This window comes from Cebidichthys violaceus, unplaced genomic scaffold (genome assembly GCF_023349555.1).
Source record: "Cebidichthys violaceus isolate CVI_PGR_0920_01 unplaced genomic scaffold, fCebVio1.0.p SCAF_4, whole genome shotgun sequence".
Lineage (NCBI taxonomy): Eukaryota > Metazoa > Chordata > Actinopteri > Perciformes > Stichaeidae > Cebidichthys > Cebidichthys violaceus.
This window is the reverse complement of record NW_027176594.1, coordinates 6,743,792-6,769,734: the sequence shown is the minus strand read 5'-3', so window position 1 is coordinate 6,769,734 and position 25,943 is coordinate 6,743,792. Positions and strand designations below refer to the sequence as shown.

Below are 25,943 nucleotides of genomic sequence, written 5' to 3'. Positions count from 1 at the left end.
GGAGTGAGCAAGCCAGCATACCCCTGATGCACGTTATCAACCTCTGATGACCAGCGAGGGAGATTGGGCGCCTCAGACGCCACATTGCCGTCAACACAGAGCACTTCAAGTCATCTTCCTGGCTGGCCCTAACCAGTCAGCAGCTCAATTTGGGTGATGGCAAGCATGCTCAGTCAGGGGAGAAGTCGGCCCCGGATGATTTCCTCCTTCTCTGCTCGTTCTCCTCCGCATTGACGCCCCTCCCCACCTCAGCTGCCGCTCAAATGTGCCTCTGTCCTCTCTTTCCCTCCTACTGCCTCCCTCCCCATCTTACCATAACTACTCCCACTCCCCTTCCCTGAAACCCAAAGACCCGGCAATCGCTCAGTTGCTCAAGCTATCTCAGGAGCCTGTCTCGCTTCAGCCCCCCCCCTCCACCCCCCCAAGAGCATTCCAGCATGACAAACCACATGGGATTTCACTAGTCCTTTAAAGTCTGCTGCCTCTGGGAACCACTCTTCTCCGTGCAACATTTTAGTATTCAAGGGATACGTGACTGGGGAGGTAACCAATGCTGTTACATTCCGCCCGTCTCCTCCTGGTTGTTATTTCTGTTGATGCTTTGCAGGAGGAGAAAAAAAATAGGATTTTTTTTTCTCTATCAAGTGATCATAATTGATTGCTGATTTTTCTTTTTATTTACATTGGCGGTTTGTTTTTCCTGTCATCGGTAATTCCGTCACATCAAACATTTACTGTCAAGATTTCTTTTACTGAAGTAATTTTTTTTTTTATTTTAACACATAAAAGCATCACAACAACAATATACAAATTCTTAGTAATCTTTAAAACCAAAACACATTTACACATGCAACAATAGGGTTTAAGACAATGAGTAACTTATTGAATAATTTTGTTTTTGGAATGTGTTAACATTACTCTGCAGGAGAAACGTCCAGACTATCCCTTATCTCCAGAACAACATCTGATATGTCAAATATGTATAGTGTACAATTTGAATGTTTTTAACATAACATACAGTTATTTTACTGGCATTACTCTCTACCTTTTAGACAGTTACAACCTTTAGTGAAAGAAAAAAGAAAGGTTTGATAGCCTATTTGTTAAAAATGTACTTTGAGAATATGACCTCCAGACAGCAGTCTGACTCATAAATGTGGGGTGCTGTCACAATCAGATGATGCCCAATTGGAGTTTAAAGAAGTGCAACTCATCATACAAGACAATGTGCCCTGTTCTGCAGTGAGTCCACTCAAATGAGGAAACATGTCAACAAGTCCGTCACAAAAGCCCTGCTGCCATCCTTTCGTCATCATTCTCAACGAGACACATCACAGTGCCAGGGACGGTCCTAACATTAGCTTAGCGTTTAAAATATGGTTTTCAGATGAAATAAAAGACAAAACTAGAAGATGACTCAATTTAATAAAATAATTCAAGTCAAAAAAAATTAAAGGTTGAGGAATAATCAACAGAATAGATTATTGCTCCAGAGTAAAGTGTGTTGTGTTTGTTATATCATCAATCCATGTGGCCTCTTCGGTTTGACGGAATCAGAATGATTGTATGATTGTCTGTTTGAGTCCTTTACATAGGATTGGCTGTAAACCTACAGCCACAACACTGAAAACACATTTATAGACACCAAAAATATACATTATGATACTGTCAAAAGGTACAATAATTACACAGAAAAGGAAATTACAGAGTTAAAACAACACCATTATGTTTTCATTTATCTTTTTGTCTGTCCACTTTTCTTCTCTCGTCCTCCGCAAATGTGTTGGGCGTGTTGGGCTCTGTGAACCCATCAAGAGCTCCTGGCAGAGAGTCAAGAGTCCCACCTGCCCTCCTGCGGCTGGATGGGGCAGCCATGGCTCTCCACTCTAAAAGAACCACCGAAAAGCTTCCCCGCTGTTGACCGGCGTCCTCTACGGGAGACAAAATGTGAAGGACACAATTTAATTTCCAGATTTAAAGGTCATGCCATTGTCATGTCTGTGTAAATTAGGAAAAAAAGCATACACACATTCAGAAACTACAGGCCAATTTGGAAGCCAATAATCAATAGTATTTGAATCAGAACCAGGATAACAGCAGTTTGAAATGGCATGGACATTAAGTAAAGTAAAAACCCAGAAGGGCACTTAAAGCGACTATAAAGCCCAACCACCAAACCAAGTATTTCATCAAAGAGCCAGCCAAGGTGATTACATCCACGTCCCACCCACACCCAAATAATCATTACGCTGGATAAAATATTCAATACAAATTCCCAAGAAGCAACAATGAGGCATTTAATTACTGCGAGCTCCAGCCGCAGTGAGGGGGAACAGTGCATCATTTCAATTTGAGCCCGCGCCAGCAGCCGCCCCTCCTCCTCCTCCCCAAAACCTCTATGGCAGAGTGACAGCCTCTCCTTTCCCAAACTCATTTGGAAGTCAAAGACATAAAATACTGAAGTCCCCCACCAATCCCCATGACCAATTAGCACATTTTTTGATTATTTTTTTTTTTCGTGCTGTTGACAGGGGGGAAATAGTGCATAATCACAACGAAAATCACTTTAGTCTGAGTGGAGGGCAATTTGACATTTTAATACAAAGTGTCATCTGTGGCTCCTTAAAGGCATGCTGATGAGAGCTTTAGGACCAGACTCCTACACTCGGGCTTATACAGTTGATTGACCAGATGTAAACATTATTTACAGTGTACAGAAGGGATGGGCAATCATTTAGTATTAACCTAGATCAACTTTCGGTGGATTCACATATGATCATATTACGTCACTTTTTTTACAAAATGATGTTGTTTGAATTAATTATTCGAAGCAGTTGTAATGTAAAAAAATAAACACAGTGAGAGGTGTGTGAGGAGATCTGTCTTATGCATAACAGTAGAGCTATAACAACTAGCCGATTAATCAATTAGTTGATTGGCAGAAAATTAACGAGCAACAATTTTGATGATTAATTAGCTGCTCACGACATTTTTCACTGAGAATTAAAATACCACAGATTTGCTGATTACAGCCTCTCTCAAACGCAAATGCTTTTTTGTGGTGTGTCTTTTTTACTTTTAAGTTGGAAGTTTTAGAAAATGTAGTCTGTTGTACAACTAACATATTCATAAATAGCCGTTTCAGATCTCCCATGTAAACAAGTGAGGAAATACTTACAAAGTGGTCAAAAGTCAACACCTGTGTTTATCAAACCTCCAACAACAAATCATGAATCATTAGCTGGAAGGTTAATAATCACAAGTATGCAGTCATTAGGTATAAAACAGCAAATGATGCCTACATGATTTTAGGACTTCCTGATCTCTGAGGGGAGGGAACCTAAACTCCATAAGGGTCTGCATGAAGACAGGTGCTGGGCCCTATGTGTGCACTGTAGCAACCATTTACCATTTTTTTTTCACACCACATTAAGCAGTTGCTATTATCCTTCCTAGTGAATAATGGAGGGACCCAAAACAGCAGGATACCATCATCACCAATTTAAAGCCCCAAATGAAATGAAACACCATCACGTTTTGAAGGGTCAAGACGCCCTCACAGATCTGATGTTTTCTTTTTTTGCTTAATTGCAATGAGCTGACGCCTGTCCCCATGTTATGTCATCGTAGAGCTATTAATTGTGTTTTCTCGTTTTGGGAAGTATTTAGGCTTTTCTGAATACATTTCCATGTAATTTCTGCTTTTTAAGATATTTGATGGTGATAAAAACAGAAAGGATGGGTGAGTGGCATGAAACAAAGGTGCCAGATTTGACGATGGTTAGGTTGTGAGTTTTCTAATCACCTGAACCCCCAGAAAACATTGAGAAAGATAAGTTTTATTGATAAATTTGAATGTGTTGTTGTGATCCTATGTGGCTACCATAGGTGTACTGTAGATTAAGAGTGAATAACTCTCTTTAGCCATTGTTTACCTCCAAGTCCCCTTGTTATTTTGCCTACCCTCATTGATTGAAATGGAGAGAAATAAATAATATAAAACACCTGACAGTATAACGCAATACAATTCAACAGCATCACAAACTGCAGCTTCCAAAATGACCATGCATTTTATTCAACAGCTCTCCTAAACGCATTCAAAACTCCAAGAAGGTAGGGTGTATTGCATGACTGCTGTATTAGACTGCATTAACTTTAACTAGGTGTACCTAACTGACAACTGAATGAATGTTTTTCTGATAAAAGGGGTCACATGGTGACAATTTGTGCCAACAAAATTTTACACAAAAAGACGCAAAGCCTGGAAGACAATGAGACTAATATGCAGTTCAGCACATTTCACATTTACATAAAGGCCAAGCCTGGGAACCCCAACAAACGTGGTACATAAAGAAGCGCACGCTATTACCTCATGATAGTGTATGTGAGCATGCCCTACTGGTTAGCTCATGGCCGACGATCTGCACTGCTTTCATACGGCGGTTACTGCCATTGATGCCGTCACAACTGACAGCATCGCCGTGGAAGTGTAGCACCCACCCTCCGGTTCCCCCTCAGGTTCACACTGTTGGCTCTGTCAGCCCTTTCAACATAGTTTGCACCGTTAGGGCCGTTAGCTAAGATGTCCACCGTTACAACTGTTTTCGACCGTTAACGTGTCGACGGTGAGCCAACAATGAGAGGCAATCGAAATGCTCCCAGTCTTGGATCTTGCACATTTAAGGCACAGGAAGAGAGTGCAACAGGCACAATTGTACAATTGTAAGGGTATGAGGCACTTTCAGCCTTAAGCTCTAGAACGTGATGCTTTAAGAGCTGAGGCAAAGAGGAGAGAACGGGGAGGTGTTTATCTTGATCCATATTCTCACATTGATCAGTCCCTGGTGGAAGTGCGGCTCGCCAGAGACAATAATGACCCTGATCTGGGCACTCGGCATGTCTCTGTTTTGTTAAGTTCCCGCGTTATCGATCCAGTGGGGCTCCTGAGTGCTGCTTGGATTCACTCCCGGGCCTCCTCGCCTCAGCACACTGCAGTGACCAGGCACAAAGAAGGCTCAATTAGCACAGCTCTGCGTTGTCTGCTCCCCCACCAGCATCCACCTTCAAAATCACTCCATCAACCACCAGGGAGTGTAAAAAGAGACAAGAATACAGAAACAACAGGAAGGAAGCGAGAGACAGAGAGGGATAAAAGGGATAAAGGGAGAACGAAAAAAAGAGAGGAGAGAAAGGTGGGGAGAAGGTAAGGGTTGATAGTGTTACACCAGGGACACGGGAGCGACACCAAGGTTTCACCTCAAATCAAGACGCTGTGGCAGCGGCTCAGCCTCACGTCAACACGGCTGCCTCTGCAGCAGAGCATACATAACAACCTGGCTACAACGACACACCGAGGGAAAGACAATTTCCCGCTCTGGCAATGAATGCACACGACCGAGTATTGAACTGACTGGAGGAGGAGGAAGAGATTTCTCCAGACCTCAAATTAACCCCACCACACCAGCATGGTAGGCAGTGTATTCTGAGTGTCTGCCGGTGGCTTTCGTTGATAACGGCACAGTAAAACTGACGTTGTGGAATAATTCTCTGCTGATTCCAGAGAGGTAGTGTGAGGTCTCTGGGCAGCCACGACGCCCTGTGATCCTAACTGAACCTGGCAGGTGCATTTAATGCTGAAGCCACATCGTCTGCTGATTGAGACGAGGTAGTAGAAAGACAGGACGTTGAATAAGACTCAAACGACCAGACTAAAGCAGCGTCTGTAAATGCTGCTTTAACCTCTGCACGGGGATCATGCGTGCACACACAACATAAACCACCAACCACAATCTTAAACACCCAGGTTAAGGCCAATCCTCCCTATCTTTTCCACACAAAGAATAAAACATGAACAGTCCCCAAACCCGGCCCTGGCCCTCCTTTCCCCTGCAGCCTTGGCGTCACACTGAGCTGTGGCCAGAGATAAACCACTCAAGACGATGAGGATGATAATGGCAGACGCCGCAGCGCCTCAAAATTCAATCAGCACCGGGACGTCAATGCGGATGAGTGTAAAAGTGAAATATGCTCGCCGGCGTGTGTTAAAAGACGCCACACAGGGCTCGCAGAAACAACAGGCGATGAAGAGGACGATGAGGGGAAAAAGCAGGAGAGGGAGGCAGAAAAAAAAAAAAAAAAAAACAAGAAGGGGAGAGAAAATGAAAATAATGTGTCTCTACTATGCTTCCCGGCAGAATCCCACTGGCATTCTGAGCAGCCCTACTTTAACCACAGACTGTGAATAAATTACCCTTTTGAACTCGGGGTGATTGCAAATGTGCCCCGGTTTCTCTTGAGACATGTCTGGCACTAACCCTCGGCTCTATGCTTCCAGCCAGCCTTGTCACAGAGGCTCCCCTACCCACCCCTCCCACCCACCAACACACACACACTCAAAGCACGGACACACACGAGCATGCATAACATCATAAAACTTTTAATTCACCATAATTGCGGGTGGAATTTTTTTCTTTACAGCCAACTACAAACTCGTTTTCTAGACCCCTCTCTTTTTCTGTCTAGGAATTCTCAAGAATCTCCTTATACACTGAGATAAAAAAAAATAAAAAAAATGTCTTGGAGATGAGAAAGTATCCTGGAAAAAATGTGTAGTGTGGCAGAAAAATCAGAGTATAGATGGAACAGATAGAAACAGGGCGGAGACGGATATGGGGGAGACGGAAAGGGAGAAGGAAGGGAGGAATCTTGGCACTGGGCAGGTTGAATAGCAGCCTGTGAGAGAGTGTGCTGATGTGTTTCAGAATGCTCATTATAGCACATGGCCCATACATTACCCTGACAATACCCATTATTCATTAACTTACAGACCAGGAACCAGGCCACTTTTCATGACCGCAAATCTTTGGATGCTCACTGACAGGTTGCAAACAAAATATATGTAAATAAAAAAACATTGCCCCCCCCCTCTTGACACAAACTGTAGCTGACACTGTCCTAGCTGTCTGGACGCTTACTGTTTTAAGACGTAATTACATTTTTCACACAGTATCACCACTGCAAGTGAAATTTGTGTGCAAACCCAGGGCGGACACTTTTTCTTTTTTTTTGCCACCAAAACCTGCACCTTGTAAGCGCTAAATATATCAGTCAGAAAAGTCTGTGATCATTTTACTATAAAATGGCAACATGCAGGGCCTTTGATTATTCTTTTAGGCAAACTGGTGGTGAGGCAGACAAATCTAGGAAGAGACAGGAAAGAGGGGTAAGGAAAGAGCATTTCGTCAGAGCCAAGGAAGGAGGACTCAGGGAGCCAGTCAAACATTCAGGGCCGATCTCCAGGTCTAAGGTGGGGGGGGGGGAGAAAAGTTGCAGCGGTGCAGTCAGCCTTAACTGATGTGTTATATATTGCCTGTCACTTTATTCTGCAGGAATATTGGGGCGTTGCCAAGCTCAAACCTGGAAGGTATAGCAATCCATCACCTGCACCGTTACAGGCGTTGGTGGGTGGGGGTTGAAATCTCATCTTGAAGCTTGTAGCCAATATTCTAGCCACCCAATGCCGTTTATAAAAGGCATCTCTACAAGGCCGCTATCACGCACAGACCACTCATCTAGTCATCCACTGTGCCTCCAGTCCTGCATCATAACGCCAACACACTGCGCAAAGGCTTACACCTTGAGTATTGGATTAATCTACAGAATCATCAATAACATTAATTCTGGTGATAAGTAAACAAGTAAACTGACTGTAATACAGTAGAAGCATTTGCTGTGATGAAATGATCGTCTTGCTTTGTGGCTTATTTGTGTATGGCCAAAAACAAATGTTTTGCTCCTGTGTTCTGAATACTCCAATTAATGCAAGTGATTGTTATTGGCCAAGTCATTTTTAAATGTGCAGTTCTACCCTGTATTGCAAAGCACAGTTACACATGCTGTACATCACAATGGGTAAAACCACCTCAACCCAAATAATTATAATATTATAGGTCAGTTAACATTTTCATAGATTGACTTCAACATAGCCTTTAAGCATATTGGGACTAAAATATGACTTTTGAAGAAGGTTTGGTACAACAACACTGACTTATAGCCATGCAACATAAACAAATAAAAAAATGTTTTAACTGATCTTTTTATACTGATCCTACAAAATGCTCACATCTAACAGTGTTTTTAATTTAACACTATCACATAGTAGTTACATTTTTCATATTTCCTTCAGATTATAACTTTCACAGTACAATTTGCAGAAAATGATAATAGCATTATTAACCATAGAAATGTAGTTATTTTGTCAATGGCTGTAGTTCTCTTTAGTATTTTTTATATATTGACAGCTGTAAATTAAATAATGCTGAAGACTTTTCTGAAAACGCTGAAACAAATATGCTCAATTTCTTACAACTATGTCAAATATTTTTAGTTTTTTATTTCAGCCAGCAGAATGAGAGGATATACAATGCTTGTGGTGTGTAAGTACACAGAGGCCACAAACGCACTCTCGTCACATACCATACATTAATTTTTCACAGGTACCATATAAACTGGATTTGGGATTAACCTTATCTACAAGTGAGAATAATTATGATTTAAATTTAAAAAAGTGTTCATAAGTATTTAATCATTAATCAGTTCAAATGTTTACATCAATATTTCACTCCCTTAAGAATCAACGTGAGATAAGAATAACTGTGGCCTATAAAACACAAGGTTGGTGCTACATTAAGCAATTTTTTTAATGCTCATATTCTGCACTGATCATTGGCGTATTAAATTATCCTTGGAGGACTTTAAGTCTGAGATATTACCAAATTGAGTTGAATACCCTAAGCTATTTCTTTCAACCTATTTTTCCTCTAAATAGCATGTATTCAGATAACCGCCCCACTTCAATATGCTCGAGACACTATGCACACAGACAAAGAACTCAAGAACACCAGGGTCGTGATAGCATTCTAAAACTGAAATACCAGCTACAATCTTTTAATATAAGGCACAGCCTTGCTCCAGGCGTCCATGCGAGCAAATCAAGCTAAGTGTATTGCGGATGTTTGTGAGTAATGAGGAATTTTGGAGTTTTTCGCTGACTAGGCATGGTTGAAGTGGGGATCGAGGGGGGGGGGGGGGTTGTGTATGATGGTGTTCTTAAGAGCTGTGCCAGGGAGAGGCGGTCACAGGGGGGAGATTAGGCTGAGGGGCAGCGAAGGAAATCCAAATCCATCTCCATCTCAGAAACATCCTAAAGCAGATTACTTACTTCAGTGGGAGAGGGGGAGATGGAGGGAGGAAAGAGAGCAAGGAGCAGAGGAGCGTGAGATGGATGAGGGAGCAGAGGAAGAGAGAGAGAGGGAGCAATTAGCATAGATGCAATTCTGGCACAGTCCTCTGACTTGATATTTGACCTTCTGCGAGAGTCTTGCCAAATATCGCCTGAGAAGCGCAGACGGACCATATGGCAAAGTGCTGCTGGAGGCTGAGTGCAGTGTGACTCCAAGCCTCCGTATGCTAATGGGGGAATGTAATTACAATGCGGTATTCCTGTAGGACGTATATTTTACTAGCCCTCCATAGGAGTGTGTTTGCAGTGAGACGGGCCAAGGCTCAGTGGCTTCAGAAAATACACTTTTTATCAAACACTGAGGGAGCCATTAAGTGGACAGTTGGATGGAAGGAGCCCAGTGTAACTGGGGCAGCAATGCAATTTGTCCCTTTTATGAGGAGGTCAGTGTTGATGGACACAGTCAGATGTTTAACTGCTTTCCTCTGGACACGCCCCCATCACTGATGTCACAGCAGATGTTTTCTATCGGCTGCTGACTGCAAAACACCTGCTAAGCCAGTGAGATCACTGATTGAGGTTAATGACGTCATCTTCGACTATGAAGATGTTTCAGTATCCATGGGTAGTATCGACATATAGGATCACCACAAGAAGCCATAATTGGATTTTAATGATAAATGAAAGAAAATATTTGGGTAACACTTTACTTTAAGGGTTCAGTAGGTTGCTTGTCACCATATCCTGACAGTAGTACTTAAGACAGATAATCTATGAAACAATTGGCCTCCTCCTAGTGCTCCTCATGGCATTTGCAAGATTCCACCGGACCCAAAGGAAATCAGGGCAGAGGAGTCTCTAACGCAGCAGTCGAACACTGCTTGTGAACTCCGATCAAACTGTCAAAGTAGGCCGCGCCGTTCAAATAGGAATCAAGTTTCTGGTACTGTAGAGCCTATTTCTCGCCTCACATGTTTTCAGAAACGTATTTAAGTGTGCTGTTTATTTGTAAAAGGAGAAGTTTGTGACCCTACCACCATTTTGAAAAGAGACGAGCCAATGCCAAGCTCCGCCCACTGACTGGTACAAAAATAGGCAACGCAGTACAAAAATCTTGATTCCTATTTGATCGGCGCTGCTTTGATCAGTTTGACAATTAGGTACGAATTCATGAGCAGTGATTGACAGCTAGGTGAGAGACTCTTCTGCTCTGATTGGTTGTTTTCCTTTGGGCGTGGTGGAGTTGTGCAATGGCCATGAGGAGCACTAAGAGGAGGCAGAGGAACATGATTTCTTCACAGATTATCTGTCTCATCTACTGCTGTTAGGATATAGTGACAATATTAGCAACTATGATAAAAGGTAATTTTTTTATAAAAGTTAACAATTGAACCTTGAAGTCCCCTGTTTAGCATTTAAAGCGGGAGACAAACATTTATTAAAAGGCTTCTAACACATTATTATGTAGATGTCAGCAGATATATACATCTCCTTACATCGTCAGTATTGTTTTATAAACCATAAATGTTTATATACTCTTTATGAATGCTAAATAAAATGACTTGGTAGTTTACATACTGCTGCTCAATTATGTTTTTTCTTTTAATCCATATAATAAATATCAAAATTCTATTCGATGCAAAGTGCGTATTGCACATGTAAAATGATCATACTCAAGGTACTTGCAAAATGTTTACTGTCGACATATTTCATGTTTTTTCCCTTCCATAATTGCGCCGGTCAATCAACACTAAAACAAGAGATGGAATGTGTTGACTTTCAATATACAGGTAATCTAAATCTGCAAACACAGGAGATGCAGTTCCCAAAATCATGTGATTTGTACACCCAACCCTCCATTCTGACCCGCAGATCAAGGATATCACAGTTGTTTCCTTCAAAATGTATTTTGCAAAGCAAATTGGAAGTATTTAAACTGGTTAAATATTTACAAGCATCTTCATTAAAACTTGCTTTTATGAATAACTAATGCTTATACTCAAGAGGTTTTTGTCCAGTAATTAATCAGCATTTGTCATCAAAATAAGGAGCAATGGCAGAGACGATGCCTTCGAGATGCATCTCTTCTTTTAATGTTTTCACATTGTCATTAATTAATAATAACACCAACTCAGTGCCAAGTTAGAACAACCTCACCCTGTAATACAGAATACAAGCTCACACAGTGTGATAGATATCGAGGCTAAAAAGAGAGCGACTTTCTGCCACTGAAATAGTGCTCAGCATCTTCCATTTAGCATGCATGGAAAAATCCCTGCCCACACAGACGGAAGCTGAGCTGACCCTCGTAGGAAGATACCGAGGCAGCACCCTTGGGTCAGAGGCTGCCGTCTGTAGCCGTCGGGATCACCTACCTGCTACTAAGTACAGCAGTGCCGGCCTCCATTTCAATTAGCTTCACCTAAGTACCCTTGTCCAAGTAAAGCAATTTTTACACAGGGCTGCTACAAAGCTAACTCTCCTCTGGGAGCAAGCCCTATATTGGAGACATCGGAGAAGATTTCAGGTGCTGCTGAAATTTCGGAGAAAAAAAAAAACAAAGAAATGCAGCAGCGAGGTCAATTGAGCTCCAAGACAGGAAATCGGAGCAGTGTGAGCGGCTAGAAGGGCTGGTGTTGCAGGGGAAGTGGGGAATGAGGGGTAAGATGAGCAGGACACGCGTTGGAGTGTGTAGATACCTGAGGGATCTGGTAGAGAAATCCCCAATTTCTCAGCCAAGTTGCAGCCCTTTGAACAGCGTAAGACGTCAGCAAGCACGGCGAGAAGCTATGTGGGTGTAACGAAGCGAAGGCTAAGCGAGGCAACATGCTGCCAGTTCTCTGAAATGTTAAATTGAAATGCAAAGTAGGAGCAGGCCTTCTTGTTTTGAGCAGATTTTTCAGCATCTGTGTGGGAGCCCTTAAACTCAGAAGGTCTATATATACAGAGCTCTGCATATTTACTATAAATCAACATAATATTTAGGTTAGGATTTGAAAATACAAACAGCCGAAGTTGAATCTTTAATTGCACTCTCATAATGGAGACTTGAGTCAAATCAATCTGTGCATCAAATTCAGTGAGTAACAAAAATGTTGATTAAGTCAAAAATTAAAAATGTTTTGCCAATTTTTACCTGTTGAGTTCAGTGCCTTTACTCTGCTTTACCTTCATGCTAATTATTATACAGATCGTATAAGCAACAGCTGTTGATATTGACACAACATGAGAGAAGTTACTCTTATTTTAAAATGAGCACTTGACCTGCAACAAGTCATCAAAGAATTAGGATACAGGGTCACCACAATAGAGTAGTACAGTGGGAGGAGCTATTTTGGGAGCCTCTTGTTTCGGAAGTAAAAAATGTTTTTAACATCAACAGTGTTGGTAGATTCACAGTGGAAGCATTTCTTCGACTTGGATGTACGTGAAACTTTCTTGATTAAATTAGCAGTACAAAGTGGGCGTTGGTGGCCTTAACATTTAAAAAAAGGGTGCATGAGCGAGAGGTCACAGATAAATGTGTGAGGGGAAACTTAAAGAAACAGCGCATGCCTTGCCTCATTAGCACCAGTGGTGTGCCCTTGAGCAACGCCCTTAAACCCAACTGGTCCAGTGGAGCTGCTCAGTAGCCAGCAGGTCACACTGTGGTTGTAGTTGTACTGGGCAGCTTCCAGGTGTGAACGTGTGTAACTGAGGAGGTGTTTCCTAGCGAGCTGGGCTCTCAGAGAAACTTCACAGAATAAATAAAGGTTAAAGAAAAAGTCTACAAGTCACAAGATAAATCTGAGCGGTGTGAGATGAGTACCAGGAGTGGAAAGCAGTAAAAACATAATTCTGCTTCATAATTACACGTCATTATGTTTATTTTTTCAGAGTTTCCTCTAATCTTCGTTTTTTTTACCTCTTATGGATCACTGGAAAATGTTACTGCTTCAGGACTATTCAAATAAAGCAAAAAACAAGATTGAAAGGGTTGAAAGAGTATCACAATTAGACGTTGTTTTGTTTCAAAGCCAGAATTATTACACATTGGTTTGACCGTTAATTTTATACTTGCATGTAAACTATATACGCCCATGTTCAGCTCTGTTTCGAACCTGCCTACCGATAATTGAATCAGTCAATCAACCTGCGTGACGTGCAGGTCCGCTCAACGCGTAGTTGAGATTTAGGAGGTGTGACCTACAGGGACCCATAACACCCTTCGCTGCGTAGGTTCGGAGAGACATTTATGTTTGTCTTCGGAGAAGCCTGATTCCATGAGTCATATGCCAAAAAGGTGAGAAACTACTATGCTAATGCATTTATACTTTATTGGAAAGTCCAAGGCTGTGTACGAAGTAAGTAAACTAAAAACAAGGAATTACGGAATTACACAAGTAGGCTTTAGTTAAACTGGAGTGTTAAACTTGACAAAGACAAGCAAGATATCGTCAGGAGAAAGCCAGTGGGCAACGTAACATGCTAAAGGCAGCATTTAAGACCGAGCTAATCCAAGCAGACTCCCCCTGCTTCGACATTCCAGCTCCACACTGATCAGACGGGGAAACCGGTCCCAGTTTGTCAAGACACAGCTTTCACTCTGAGCAGATTGAAATCATTTTTCTACTCAACAGAACGCAACAGACAGATCTTTAGAGGAGTGACAACAAACGGCGAACAGCTCGATGGTTTATCAGTGGTGGAGGACAAAGGGGCTCTCCGCTCAGGAATGAAAATATCCACCTGATGTCATCAACTGGTGCATCATAAATCCTATCCCTCGCCCGGGGGCCACAGACTGACTTCACGCCTCTGTGACACTCTCTAACCCCAGGGTTTCTATCAGAAAAAAAAAAAAAAGAAAACCTTGAAATATCTTTCTGGGCATGGTGTCAGATGCTTGCCATGAAATATTCATGATGTGAGAGCAGAGCCACAATAGAGGAGGTGGCAGCATGCGCGGATTTGACTTGCAGAAACTGAGACGCTTAAACCACATTGACCGATTTCTCCCATCACCAGTTGTCACTCACAAATTCACTTTCACGCCAGTTTTCTTGGATGAATGGCACAAAGCCATCTGTCACTTACTGCCTTTTAACCTATAGATATAAACTCATTAGTGCATCTGCAGACCTGCAATTTTATTGCGCTGTATATTACATTTCATCTGTTTGGCAACTACAATGAGGTTAACAAAGATTGGAGTTTTCGTTTTCTTTTGCAGCTCAATAGTGTAACCTGCATCAAGTAGCTTTACGAATTAAAGCGTTAAAGGACATTCTGATGTTTTTCTATGCTTAACCAGTCAACTATACATAAACCTTGTATATATACTGCATATATAGGACAATATCAGGTTTAAGAGTTGCTGCCAAAGAAAAACACTTTTTAAAAGGCACAATCTGTGATCCAAACGTAAACAAAGAGAGGACAGGAGCCACATCACCAGAATTTCATACAGTGACACAAGAAAACAGGTAAACCAATCTATAGTATACACGTGAATATACCTGTAATTAATTTGGTCAAATAAACAACTAATTGGGAAACTGCAGTGCAAGAAACTATCAAATTTACATTTTTTTACTAGATTTCTATCAACACTTGCACCAACAAGGAAGACTGTAAATTAGAGTTCATCATATGCACTGATAAGGTAACTTTAAGAGCAGACCAGATGTTCTATTGTGATGGATTACCTATTTCAAACCAGTTTTGAGTCTCGGCAAACGGATAGCTTCTCGGAAGGCAAGAGATCAATCCAAAAACTTAGGATATGCTTTAGAAAAACTTTTGTCAGTGATGGGATGGGGCCCTTAGATTTGCTGGTCTATTGTCAGTGAATTCCTCGCATCAGGGTCAGGGTATTGTCATCATCGTAGGCAACAATAAGCATCATGTCAACCAGACCCATAGCAAGAATGCTGAGCGGTGAGGAAAATGTAGAGGTTTTTACAGAGCCATTTCTCTACACCTTACAATGAAATAAGGTGACTTGATGCCCTCTTTGAAATCAATTCCAGTCTTCTTAATTGCATGCATACATACATGGTCGCAGAATGGGGGTTAATGCATTAACTTCTCATAAGTTGATTAAATTCACAGCCGGAACAAAACTGATGAAAATACATGACTTTGCTCACGCTGTCCTGTCCTGTTGAAGCTCCAGTTCAACAGGACGACATGAGTTGTCAACACTTGACAAGCTCTGTGTTGTACATAAAATTAATTATGAATTATTTATAAATCTGAGTCTTGTATGACCGTAAACTATAGGTATGGTATTTACCCATGACCAAAAGTCTGGTTTGAATGGTTAAACCACAACTGAATGGGAAGAGTGTCAGTTTGAAGCATGAATGAAAGATGGTATTTTTCGCTTTGTTTGTTTTTCCCGTCAACTGTTTTAGCGAGAGGTCATTTATATTGACGGTATATGGGAAAATATTAATAAAAACATTTCTTTTCATGCTGTACTGTGGTTGACTACCGGAGCTCTCTTGATTGGTAGACTAAAGCCATGATACTGGGCTCTTATAGTCCGCTCCCTACATCAAACTGGACAACTAATTCTGCTACTATTTGAGCACCTTGCTTATCGCAGCGTAGCTAAAACTAATTCAAGGGACAGATCTATTCTGTTGAAATAAGGTCACATGATGTTTTTACACTGGGAGTTTTGAACAGAAATGTTTCTGCAACAGCAATACTTCATCAATTAAATACGCTCCATTGTTTAAATGGGTAGCTTTCACATTCAGATATCTTGACATTTCCTAGCCTGGATTTCACTTTTTTTTAGTCACTGTAAAATAGCCAATTCATATGATTTTACTATTTTACAATATTGTTCTTGTCTTAGCAGGTAGCCAAAGTGTTGGATCTATTACTTTTGGTCCACAAATAAGAATTGTTTACCAAAGTCAGCCCACAATTCAAGGAATTGTGACAGTTATACGTATTGTCTGTATTGAAGAGCATCATACTGGCCATCGTCAGGATCATGCATTATTTCCCTGTGTAGTTTATTCTGTAGTGTCCTGTGTTTAAGGACGGTTAGACGGTTGCTAATAGCTGATTGAAAATGAGGAATACCATGTTCAAGAACAACTTTTCTGATTTGGCTCTTAATGTTTTCAGTTCAGTCACTCATTTTGCCACTGGCTTTGTTGCATTTTACTCAATTATGGCAATATTATTTAATGGAAAGGGCTTTGTACAAATTGTTGCATTAGAGCCAAAACACACAATGTGCAAAAATTTAAATAAGTCAAGATCACATCATTTTTATGGAGAACAAAAACAACTCGTTGCAATCCTCTGCGCTCATTGAAACCCCATGATGCATTTGCTGAAGACTTTTCTCTCACACTTTTTCATATAGGCTCTCAGTAATGACGAGATACCTTTTAACTTCTCAGCCAGAGTCACCATCAATAATTGATTCTCATCTGTTTAAAATTTAAAGTGCCACACATTAACGTCCTCCCGCACCTGCTCTTTCACGCTGTCCGTCCTCCGCTAGGCTGCTTTCCACCCTCATGTCTTTCTCTCTCTCTCTCTCTCTCTCTCTCTCTCTCTCTCTCTCCTCGCACTATAATAAAGACAATGGCAATGAGTTTTCTTTCCCCACTGAACCAGGGATGTTAAATCAAACGGGGGCAGAGGAGGCGACAGACCACATAATGTAAGGCCATCGTCCAGACGCCTCCGATTACGCTTTGGCCTTAATTGGTGGCAGTGGCAAAAACGATGAATTCTTTAACGGTGCCGTGCGGTTGTGCCTCTCCAAGCGCAACAACGGCCTGAGGAGGACAGCTACTCGGCGCAAATGGAAGCTGACAGAAAATCCACACGGCACAACCAATCTAGGGGAAAAAGGGCATGACAATGAATAAGGGGGGCCCTGCTCTTAAGCAGCTGAGGGTAGCTTGCAGGGAAGATGTGTATAATTAAGCGGTCTGCATCGTGGTTCAGATGGCAAAATCCTATTGTCTTGACAGGAGCTTAAGGTTGCCCTTTAGGTTGAGATGCGCGGCGGCGTACGGCCTCATTTTTCTTTTCTTTTTTCCACTCTCCCCTAGACCTCTGCGACCAAATTAATCTGCAGTTTTAAAGCTTGAATAAATCCAGTAAGTTAGAGATCTGCAGATCTTAAGACTGTCTGTCCCTCAGGCTTTTCCTTCTTCGTTTTTTTATATTTTATTATTATTTCTTTACCCCCTCTCCTTTGCCCACAGAGATTGGCTGGCAGCACTCAGTGTTATCTCCAGGGAGGCAAAGGTTGGGGGAGGGGTGAAGGCCACAGATTTGTCCTTATCTATTCCGAGCACACCTAAAACAAATTAGACCTGGCTGCCTTTGCTTATTTGGCGCCCGTGCTCTCATTAAGAGGCTGAATCCAAGCTATTTTCCTCAAGGTCCTGCTTCCTACCATTTTGGGCCTTGTCTTTTATCACAATAGCAAAGGTTTCTAGGCAGCCGTGGCACCTTTTCATCTCACCCATTTCATGTAGTCATATCAACGCTGCACAAAGAGCAGAGAGAGAGAGAGAGAGAGAGAGAGAGAGAGAGAGAGAAAGAGAAAGAGAGAAAGAACATCCCCTTACACTAGGATGCTGTTTTCTTGCACAAGACTTGACGCTGGCCTTTGACATTTGTTTATTGAAAGGAGGAATCTGTTCTATTAGATTTTTGTTTTTCTCTTATCAAACTGAAGCCTCTTTGAATGTCTTTATTTCAAGGATTTTGACTTGTCTTTTAGTAATATGAACGTCAAAAACAGAGGTGATGTTTAAGTCAAAGTGTTCCTGTAGTCAACAACCCAGCTAGCTCTTGGAATCTTACGATTATGTTTCTATCAAATTGTATAGTTATGGAGGATGTAGTTTTAAACATCTGTAGGCATACTCCGAAAGGAAAGTCTGCATTATTGAGTCATTCACAAGCAAAACCTTGAAACAAATTATACATGCAGACTGTACATGTTTCAAATGTTTTCAAAGTCTGGTTGGATGTGTTTGGAAGTGTCCTGTAAGATTTCACTACACTGGTCAGACTTTTGTTTTTGTCATATTTATTAAATGAAATGTCTGACTGCATAACACAGTGAAAAACTAGATACAAACTTAAATGACTTTTGACAAATACTGTACTGAACTCATCTTCTAAAAGCCCTTTTATAAATGTATGAAGCCTAAATTAGCAATTAATTAAAGACATTATGACTCTATTTCATGTATTGTTTTATGTCAGAACATCAACATCACTAGAGCACACTAGAGCCTACTTGTCTCTATTAATAACAACATCACATTCACTGTGATATTACTGGTAAATTGTAGCCTGTAGGAACTGTATGTGTATATTTCTTCAGATTTCTGGGTAAAAGAATAATATAACGTTAGAGTGACAAACTTAAGAATATTTGTTATACATGTGAGATGTATATAATTCATACTTAAAACTATTAATGAAAGGAACCCTCCACTTAACTCGTAGATACTTTTCCCAGATGAACTGAAACCAAACTGATTTGGAATTAAACCTGCCAAAATTAGAATAAACTTGTTTCATTAACTTTGACCTAAAAAGCCATCGTCAACCTCACTGTGAAGCTAAAGTGAGAACATGTTTTGCTTTTAAAGATTATTAGATTATTTTAGAGTGTTACCATTGAGCCACTTGTTGGATATTGAATACCAAGTACCTTAGAAGACCCTAACGTGTCCCAAGATGAATCTGAAGAATCACAGGATAATTAACACAAAATGATGCTCCATTTTTCAGACTATTTTCTATCACCTCTTTAGGCACATAACCCTTATCCTTCAAATGAAACAATCTCAGAAGGACAATCACTGTTTGGGTCATGTCCACACCAAGGCGATGATGAGGGGTCAGAACTAGACACCGCGTCATTTTAAAAGGCCTTAAGCCAAAAGGGTTAGAACACATAAACAACACATATGACCCTCACCATGTGAATTTTAGTGCCACAATGTTAATCAACCTTTTGAGCAACACAAGCTGGAAATCATAACTTTTGCATTTACAGAAATTAGGAAAACGCTACAGCCTATTTCACGAGTCTCTCTGCAGAAATCAGTAAAGTTGAGGTAAACAGGTGAGGTAAACAGAGGTGAAGACTCAGCTTACCCACATATGAGTATTATTGCATTTGGAAGTTAATGAAGGACCTTTGAGCCATTGGAGCTCAAGCTACGCAAAGGTAACTGCTCGGGAAATGTTAGGTTAGATGAGATTCCTCTGCCAGACTAATCCATCCTGGAGCCTGAGAGCAGCACGGAGACAGAGACGGAGAGAGAGAGAAAAAGAGAGCAGAATCTGCTGCAGAACAGCACAGCAGTGACACAGGGCAATTCTCTAGGGCCTTGCATTAGCGCGCTAAATTAAAGGGGGTATTAGATTAAATTGGCTCTCCGATTTCAGGGGTGTGAGTAAAATTCTGATTTGCATTTTCCACCGCTGCTTAAGATATAATTAGTTCAGGGTGATTCCCATGTGGAAAACACTGACAGCCAAATCTAACTGGCTGCCAGTAGCTTATCGTCTCTTCCAAGGCAAAAGGTACACTCGGCTCATGTTTGGTGTGTGTGTGTGTGTGTGTGTGTGTGTGTGTGTGTGTGTGTGTGTGTGTGTGTGTGTTTGTTCGTGAGTATGTGGTAAGAGTGTGTTTGTGTACATGCTTGTATGTGAGAGAGTGTGCATACAAGTTGCCATTCACGTGTGAATTTGCACGCATGGGCTGTAAATTCTCCTTCTAAACTTACTTAAGCACCTTACACCTCACACTTCAAATGCCACTCAGCTGTGAGCGACCATTAGCACCACTAACAAGGTGAAAAATAAGCACCCCCTGTTAATGTACGTTTAAAAGTTTGTTGAAGCAAGAGTGCAACTTCACACCTCTAAGATGCCTTTACACTCAAACCCATTTCTGCAGCAGAAGGTGTGCCTGTAATTACAGATGCAGACTCAAAAATAACAATTACTGCTGGAGAAGTCCATAATATGAATTACTGAAGTCAGTGAAGGAGCTTTTACCAGCAAGTGTGGATTTGTTTGAGGGGTTTTCACACCCTTGGTAATTCTAACCGTCTTTTTAAATGGATGTTTTCAAAAGTGAGTCTACCCATGCATTATGAATGTGAGGCCAGCTTCCTCAACACCTGTTTGGGGACACCTGTTAGTACACGATATACGGAGTCAACATTAAACGTGCTTCCGATTGCCACTTCTATGCTTCACACGTCCAACCTGTAAACCATCGGCGACCGCTTTATTTAACCTCTGAAACGCTGGTTTCCCCATACAATCACCTGTAAGAAGCGTCACAGTTTTCCACACTGAATGAAAAGGCTCACATATACCGTATGCTTTGTATCATCTTGCTCCAACACGCAATTTTAACTAAATTACTAAATTGAGTATGACACTATGGTTTTGTGGCTGCACCAAATGGAAATAACTTAGATATCTTAATTTTACACTGCAAACATCTCTTATATCAAGTCATGTCATTTGTCTTTAATGTGAAATACAAATTTTCTGAAAGCAAGTGAAATATAGTCACTCCATTGTAAGTCACCTTGTTTCAGGTAGATTCTAAAATATTTTTTTCTAGATTCTAGTGCACTGATCTGTCTTCTTCTTCTTTTTTTTCAAGATACAAAAATTTCTGATTTTTTTCAAAAGTGTAAATATGTTTTGTATCTATTTTTTATCTTGATACAAACTTTTGAAAACTTTGGGACCTTAACTCACATTTTAAATAAAGCTCTAGGTTCGAACAGTGCTTTTCTGCACAAAGTGTGTTTATACGACTGTTTTGGATTAAGGAGGTAACAATCAGACTTAATTTAGTCCCTCAATTTCTGTTTCAGTTGCAAAGTGGAAAAGCTTTTGATTCTTGGCACTCCCGTCAAAATCATTAAAAGTTATTAAAATTTTAATCAGGGATATTAGCACTGGATTCCATGCTGTCAAACTGGGATTGAATTGACAGAAGTCCTCCATGTAGCACTATATTGTAGAGTACATGAGACATAAATTATGAGAATCATATGAATAAATAATAATATGTTATGTCACGGCACTACTGGGTCAAGAACATTTGCATTCAGGTACAAGCTCAATCTACTTTGAATCCTTCCATCATTTCCTGATCACTACAAAGCAGGCACAGGTGATATCAACATTATAAAACATACAAAAAACACACCTAAATGAACTGAAAGACACATCTGCAAAAATTAACACCTAGAAAAAATCTGTCATGGATTCAGACAATCTGATGGCACAAAGTCATAATGAACAAAGGAATCCATACATGGTGTGTTCCCCATGAGTAGATTAGGTAATATTTTATGATTAACCTCTTTTTCCTCTCTATGTAATCACTTAATTAATGAGCAAATCATCAGGCCCTCAGGTTACATTTGTTGCTGACTCATCCATACAAGCTCATGTTAAGTCAGTGAGCAAGTTCAAACTCTCAGGGTAAAGAGAACCACATTTGAAACTTAACATTCATATTCTGCCTTTGCCTTTGACAACGAAATGTCAGCTGCTAAATAAATCTATTAAAACCAACCTTTAAAAACCAAACTGCCCTCCGATTGTGTCCTAATGAAGCCTCCTGCTACTTGTCAATTTGCCAGCGCTTCATGTGTTTTTCAGACAATGTTTTTTTTAGACTCTGCACCCTTCTTGATATGTATCATACCCCATATTGATTCATAATTGGCCATAATAACAAAATATAATATAAAATGATTTCCTTTCAACCCTACTGTATATGCACAATCAATTCATACAGGATCAGTGGGAGAGAATCGTTCTGGGTGTTTCACTCCCCTCCCCACACGAAACTTGGGTATGTTTTGAGAAACGCCATCAGCAGCCCTGCCATTACTCTCACCATCTCTTGGTGGTCGGAGGCTGAGGCTTTGTGGGATATTGATTCTCCCCATCCAGAGACGGTTTCCATAATTGGTTAAAATGACCGGGTGTAGAGAGGGATGGCTCTCTGCTGAAAACCATTTCCCAGCCCTGCTTGGAGCTGAGCCAAGCTCGGGGTTGTTCGGATGCGTTCCAGCCCAGCCTGACTGGCAGCAATTAGGGGTGTCTGAGCCAAGCTCAGCTTGCGCTCCACACAAACACCCCTAATTACTGCCAATTAGGCTAGGCGGGTAGGCAGATTTGAGAAGCCGGGGGGATGTTCAGGCATGGGTGGGCATGGAAACAATTTTCAAGGGCTTAGAACGTGACTGGATGAAAAGGTTAATGCTTTGGAGTGCAAGGGGATAATAACAAAAGAAGGGGAAGCAGAGCCCCGGTTCTCACCTCCAGCGACGAGCCTGGCTTCTTCTTCAGCTCCTCGCATTTCCTAAATTTGCAGATCTGGTGGCCCGTTTTGCGGTTCCGACAACTGCTGCAGACACCACAGTTGATTAGCCGCCTGCAGGGTGCACAGACCCCACACCTTTTCCTTTTCTTCTTCGCTGGGTTTCCACTGGATACCGAGGAATTATTCTGTGGGCAGTCTGCCAGATTGGCAATTTGAAACGCACTGTCTGTAACGGCTGCTGAGGCTGCGGGGGAGTGAAGGGCTGTCATGACGATGACCCCGGGAGGTAATGAGATGCCCCCTAAAGCCGGGATAGCGGAAAAAGTTCCAACGCGTTCTGGGAGATTCATTATCTCTGCTTCAGCAGCGCCGCATTTCAGCTTGTTCATGCATTCTCCTGCTAAAGGTCTGCAGTGTTCGGGGGATAAGGTAGAGAGGAAATTATTATTTGCCATTTGCAGCGTCTCTGGCGGCACGCCAGGCTTCCCCGGCCTCTGGGAGTCATTTCTATGCATGCTGGTCCTATTAGGGTTTATTGCTGCTGATTTCCTTCCCCAGAGCATGGCGTTATCGCAGTTCCAAGGGGACATGCCAATTCTAGCACTGGGAAAAATAGGCGTTGTGATGCGGGCAATCTTCTGTGGAAATGCCCCATTGGTTTTATAAAAGTTTGCAAAAGACCTGTACCTTTCCATTTCTGCGTTATAATCCAAAAGCTGGCTTAATCCACCATCCTGAAGAATATCCTTTTGTAAGAGAGACACATCTGCATTCTGTCCGTTTTCAATGCAAAGTGCATTGTTTATGTTAGCCATGGCTGAAGAACGGTTGTCAATGTTCAGAAGAAGAGAGTGAGCTTACAGCGGCCTTTGACGAACTGGAGCTGGTTACGAACAGTGTGTTACCATCCTGGTTTATCTTTTCCCGTGCTAAAAGCGGAAAAAACAAACAAAAATAGTTACACATGAAAGAGGCAAATGTTTTCATTCTAATCAAATTTCATTTCCCTGCTTCAACTTTTCCCTGAAGATAAAAGCTGAACATTTGAAGAATCTTCTGGCACATTGTTTACATCACAAATAGTCAGAACTGATCTTCATGGTGACAATAACGTGATAGCTGTGACGGACCAACATGCCATTATTATAATGGGGTAGAGAATTAGCATGCTTCAAGAAGATGCCACACTTTCAACATTTTTTTAGATGTCTTGTCAAAGTATTGTTGCATATTTTGAAGAAAGTCCAATCAGCTACTTCACAGAATGAATAAATACATTTTAATAGATGAGGGTACATTCCATTCAAACATAGAAATTGAATATTCAAAAATATCGCTATTTTGAAAAGTTAGAGCCCTACCAGGATTCAGATTATGACAGCAGTAGCTACAAACACAGATTTTTACATTCAGGCTTGCAATATAAGCTCTTAAAAATAATCTGCTTTGGGTGCCCCGAGGAACATTGTTAAATATTCTCACATTTATCATCTAGGCCAACTAGTGGAGGTGGACCATCCATGTAAACACGACCCTGTCCAACCTCTTAAGAGCACCTGGTATTCATTCATGGCCAGCTCTATTACATTTACTCAATGACAGCACAGATAGCCACTGGTGGATTTACATCCAGACGATGGACCAGACCAACTACAGTGTCAGCTGCCTCGGGATGGGATGTGTGTGCGTGGGGGGGGGGGCTCCATTTCCTCTCTCTCTTTCTCTCTCTCTCTCTCTCTTTCTTCTTTCTCTCTCCACCAGTCTGGATTCGGTTTCCACAGATAAAAGCCCATTAGACACATCTCCCCCTACTTCCATTACCTTTTTCTGGGCTTTCTCTCTTAATTGCCAAAGCTGATCCATTGCTGGAACACTAAAGCATTTCAAATCACTTCCATGGTGTTACCCAGCAGCTGTCTCGAAAAAAAAAAAATTCTAAATATACACACATGGAGCTGGAGAGTTTGTACTGGGTGGTGTTATAAAAGTCATCTGAATACTGAAGTAAGTGCATCTCCTTCTGAACATGTCCTAGCAGGTAAATATTTGCCTTAAAAAATACTATCTCGGTATTGTTCCAGTGTCTGTTACGTGAAGCATTTAATAAAAGATACACTTTCTAGCATGCCTCAACTATCCAACATTGTTACTTTTAAACCATTGTTATTATTTTTACACAAATGTGCAACCAAGAGTCCTATCCATCGTCCAGGACCAGAGCTGCAGGTTCAATGTCGACGTGGCGTCCAAAACAACCTGCAGCAGCCACCAGTAAACAAAACCCTCCTCGGCTTAATGATCATCCCTCCTCAGGGTCATTATTACTTAATCAATTCACCCCTGGAGCGAAATACGCAGCCCAAAGGCAATCAAGTCACGGACATTGATTTTCAGCCTGTAAACAAAGTTTAGAGAGACAGAAATGTTCAATACTTGCTGGAGAGAGACACAGAGAGAGAGAAGGGAGAGAGGAGAGAGAGAGAGAGAGAGAGAGAGAGAGAGAGAGAGAGAGAGAGAGAGAGAGAGAGAGAGAGAGAGAGAGAGAGAGAGAGAGGTGATTGAAGAAAGAAAAGTACCAAAAAAAAAAAGAAAGCCACGTCGAACCATTGTGCCGCTGCTGCACCGCGATGCCATTAATTACACTCGGTCTGGTCTGTGGTAGACATTCAGATCAAAAGGTCATGCACAGATAATCCGAAGAGGGGGAGCGCGGTGCCGTAGTGCAAATAAAACCCGATAAAAACGAATCTGACATTGCCTGGCTCACTTTGCGGCCACACAAGACACGAATCGGGACAGGAAAACGGGGGTAAACGCATGCAAGTGGACGGCAAAATATGGACGGACACACACATACATAGAGAGGGAGAGAGACAGAGAGAGAGAGAGAGAGAGAGAGAGAGAGAGAGAGAGAGAGAGAGAGAGAGAGAGAGAGAGAGAGAGAGAGAGAGAGAGAGAGCATCACCTACCAGGTTCCTGTTGAGATGAGCTCCCAAGATGCTACCAGCCTGCGACCGTGTAACGGCACATTACTGCGAAGCGATACGTGGGGGGATAATAATGCAAAGATGCGAGAAGACGCACAGACATAGGCTGCCGGAGGAGAGCACGGCGAGTGTGTGTGCGTGAGTGTGTGTGTTCAGAGCGCTCAAAACAAAAGGACCATTTTTATCGACTTTCTTGTCACGTTAAAAAAAAAAAAAAAAAAAAAAAAACGTTGAGAAAGTGCATGAATAAGCCAAAAGGTATCGTAGAAAAAGAAGGGGAGTAAATCGCAGAGGGGGTTCCTCTCCTCTTGATCCGGGGGCTGTATTGTGTGTCTGCCTGGTCTCTGTGCTCAGT

At 41.6% G+C, this 25,943-nt stretch overlaps 1 protein-coding gene across 1 annotated transcript; it reads right to left on the bottom strand.

Annotated features, from left to right (window-relative positions):
* Positions 1–997: 997 nt before the first annotated feature.
* cxxc4 (CXXC finger 4) lies at positions 998–25,943 on the bottom strand. The gene is made up of 3 exons (XM_068727179.1): positions 25,571–25,943; positions 22,598–23,530; positions 998–1,931 (listed from the first exon to the last, which is right to left on the bottom strand). The coding sequence occupies exons 2-3, from the start codon at positions 23,414–23,416 to the stop codon at positions 1,887–1,889; spliced, it is 864 nt and encodes a 287-aa protein (XP_068583280.1). The 5' UTR covers positions 23,417–23,530; positions 25,571–25,943; the 3' UTR covers positions 998–1,886.

What these genes read in the sequence shown, in the direction of transcription:
- cxxc4 (XM_068727179.1), bottom strand. Translation starts at nt 23,416, where the DNA reads ATGGCTAACATAAACAATGCACTTTGCATTGAAAACGGACAGAATGCA. An exon ending in AGCCAGGCTCGTCGCTGGAG is followed by an intron (nt 1,932 to 22,597) that starts GTGAGAACCGGG and finishes TGTCTCCCGTAG; the next exon opens with AGGACGCCGGTCAACAGCGG.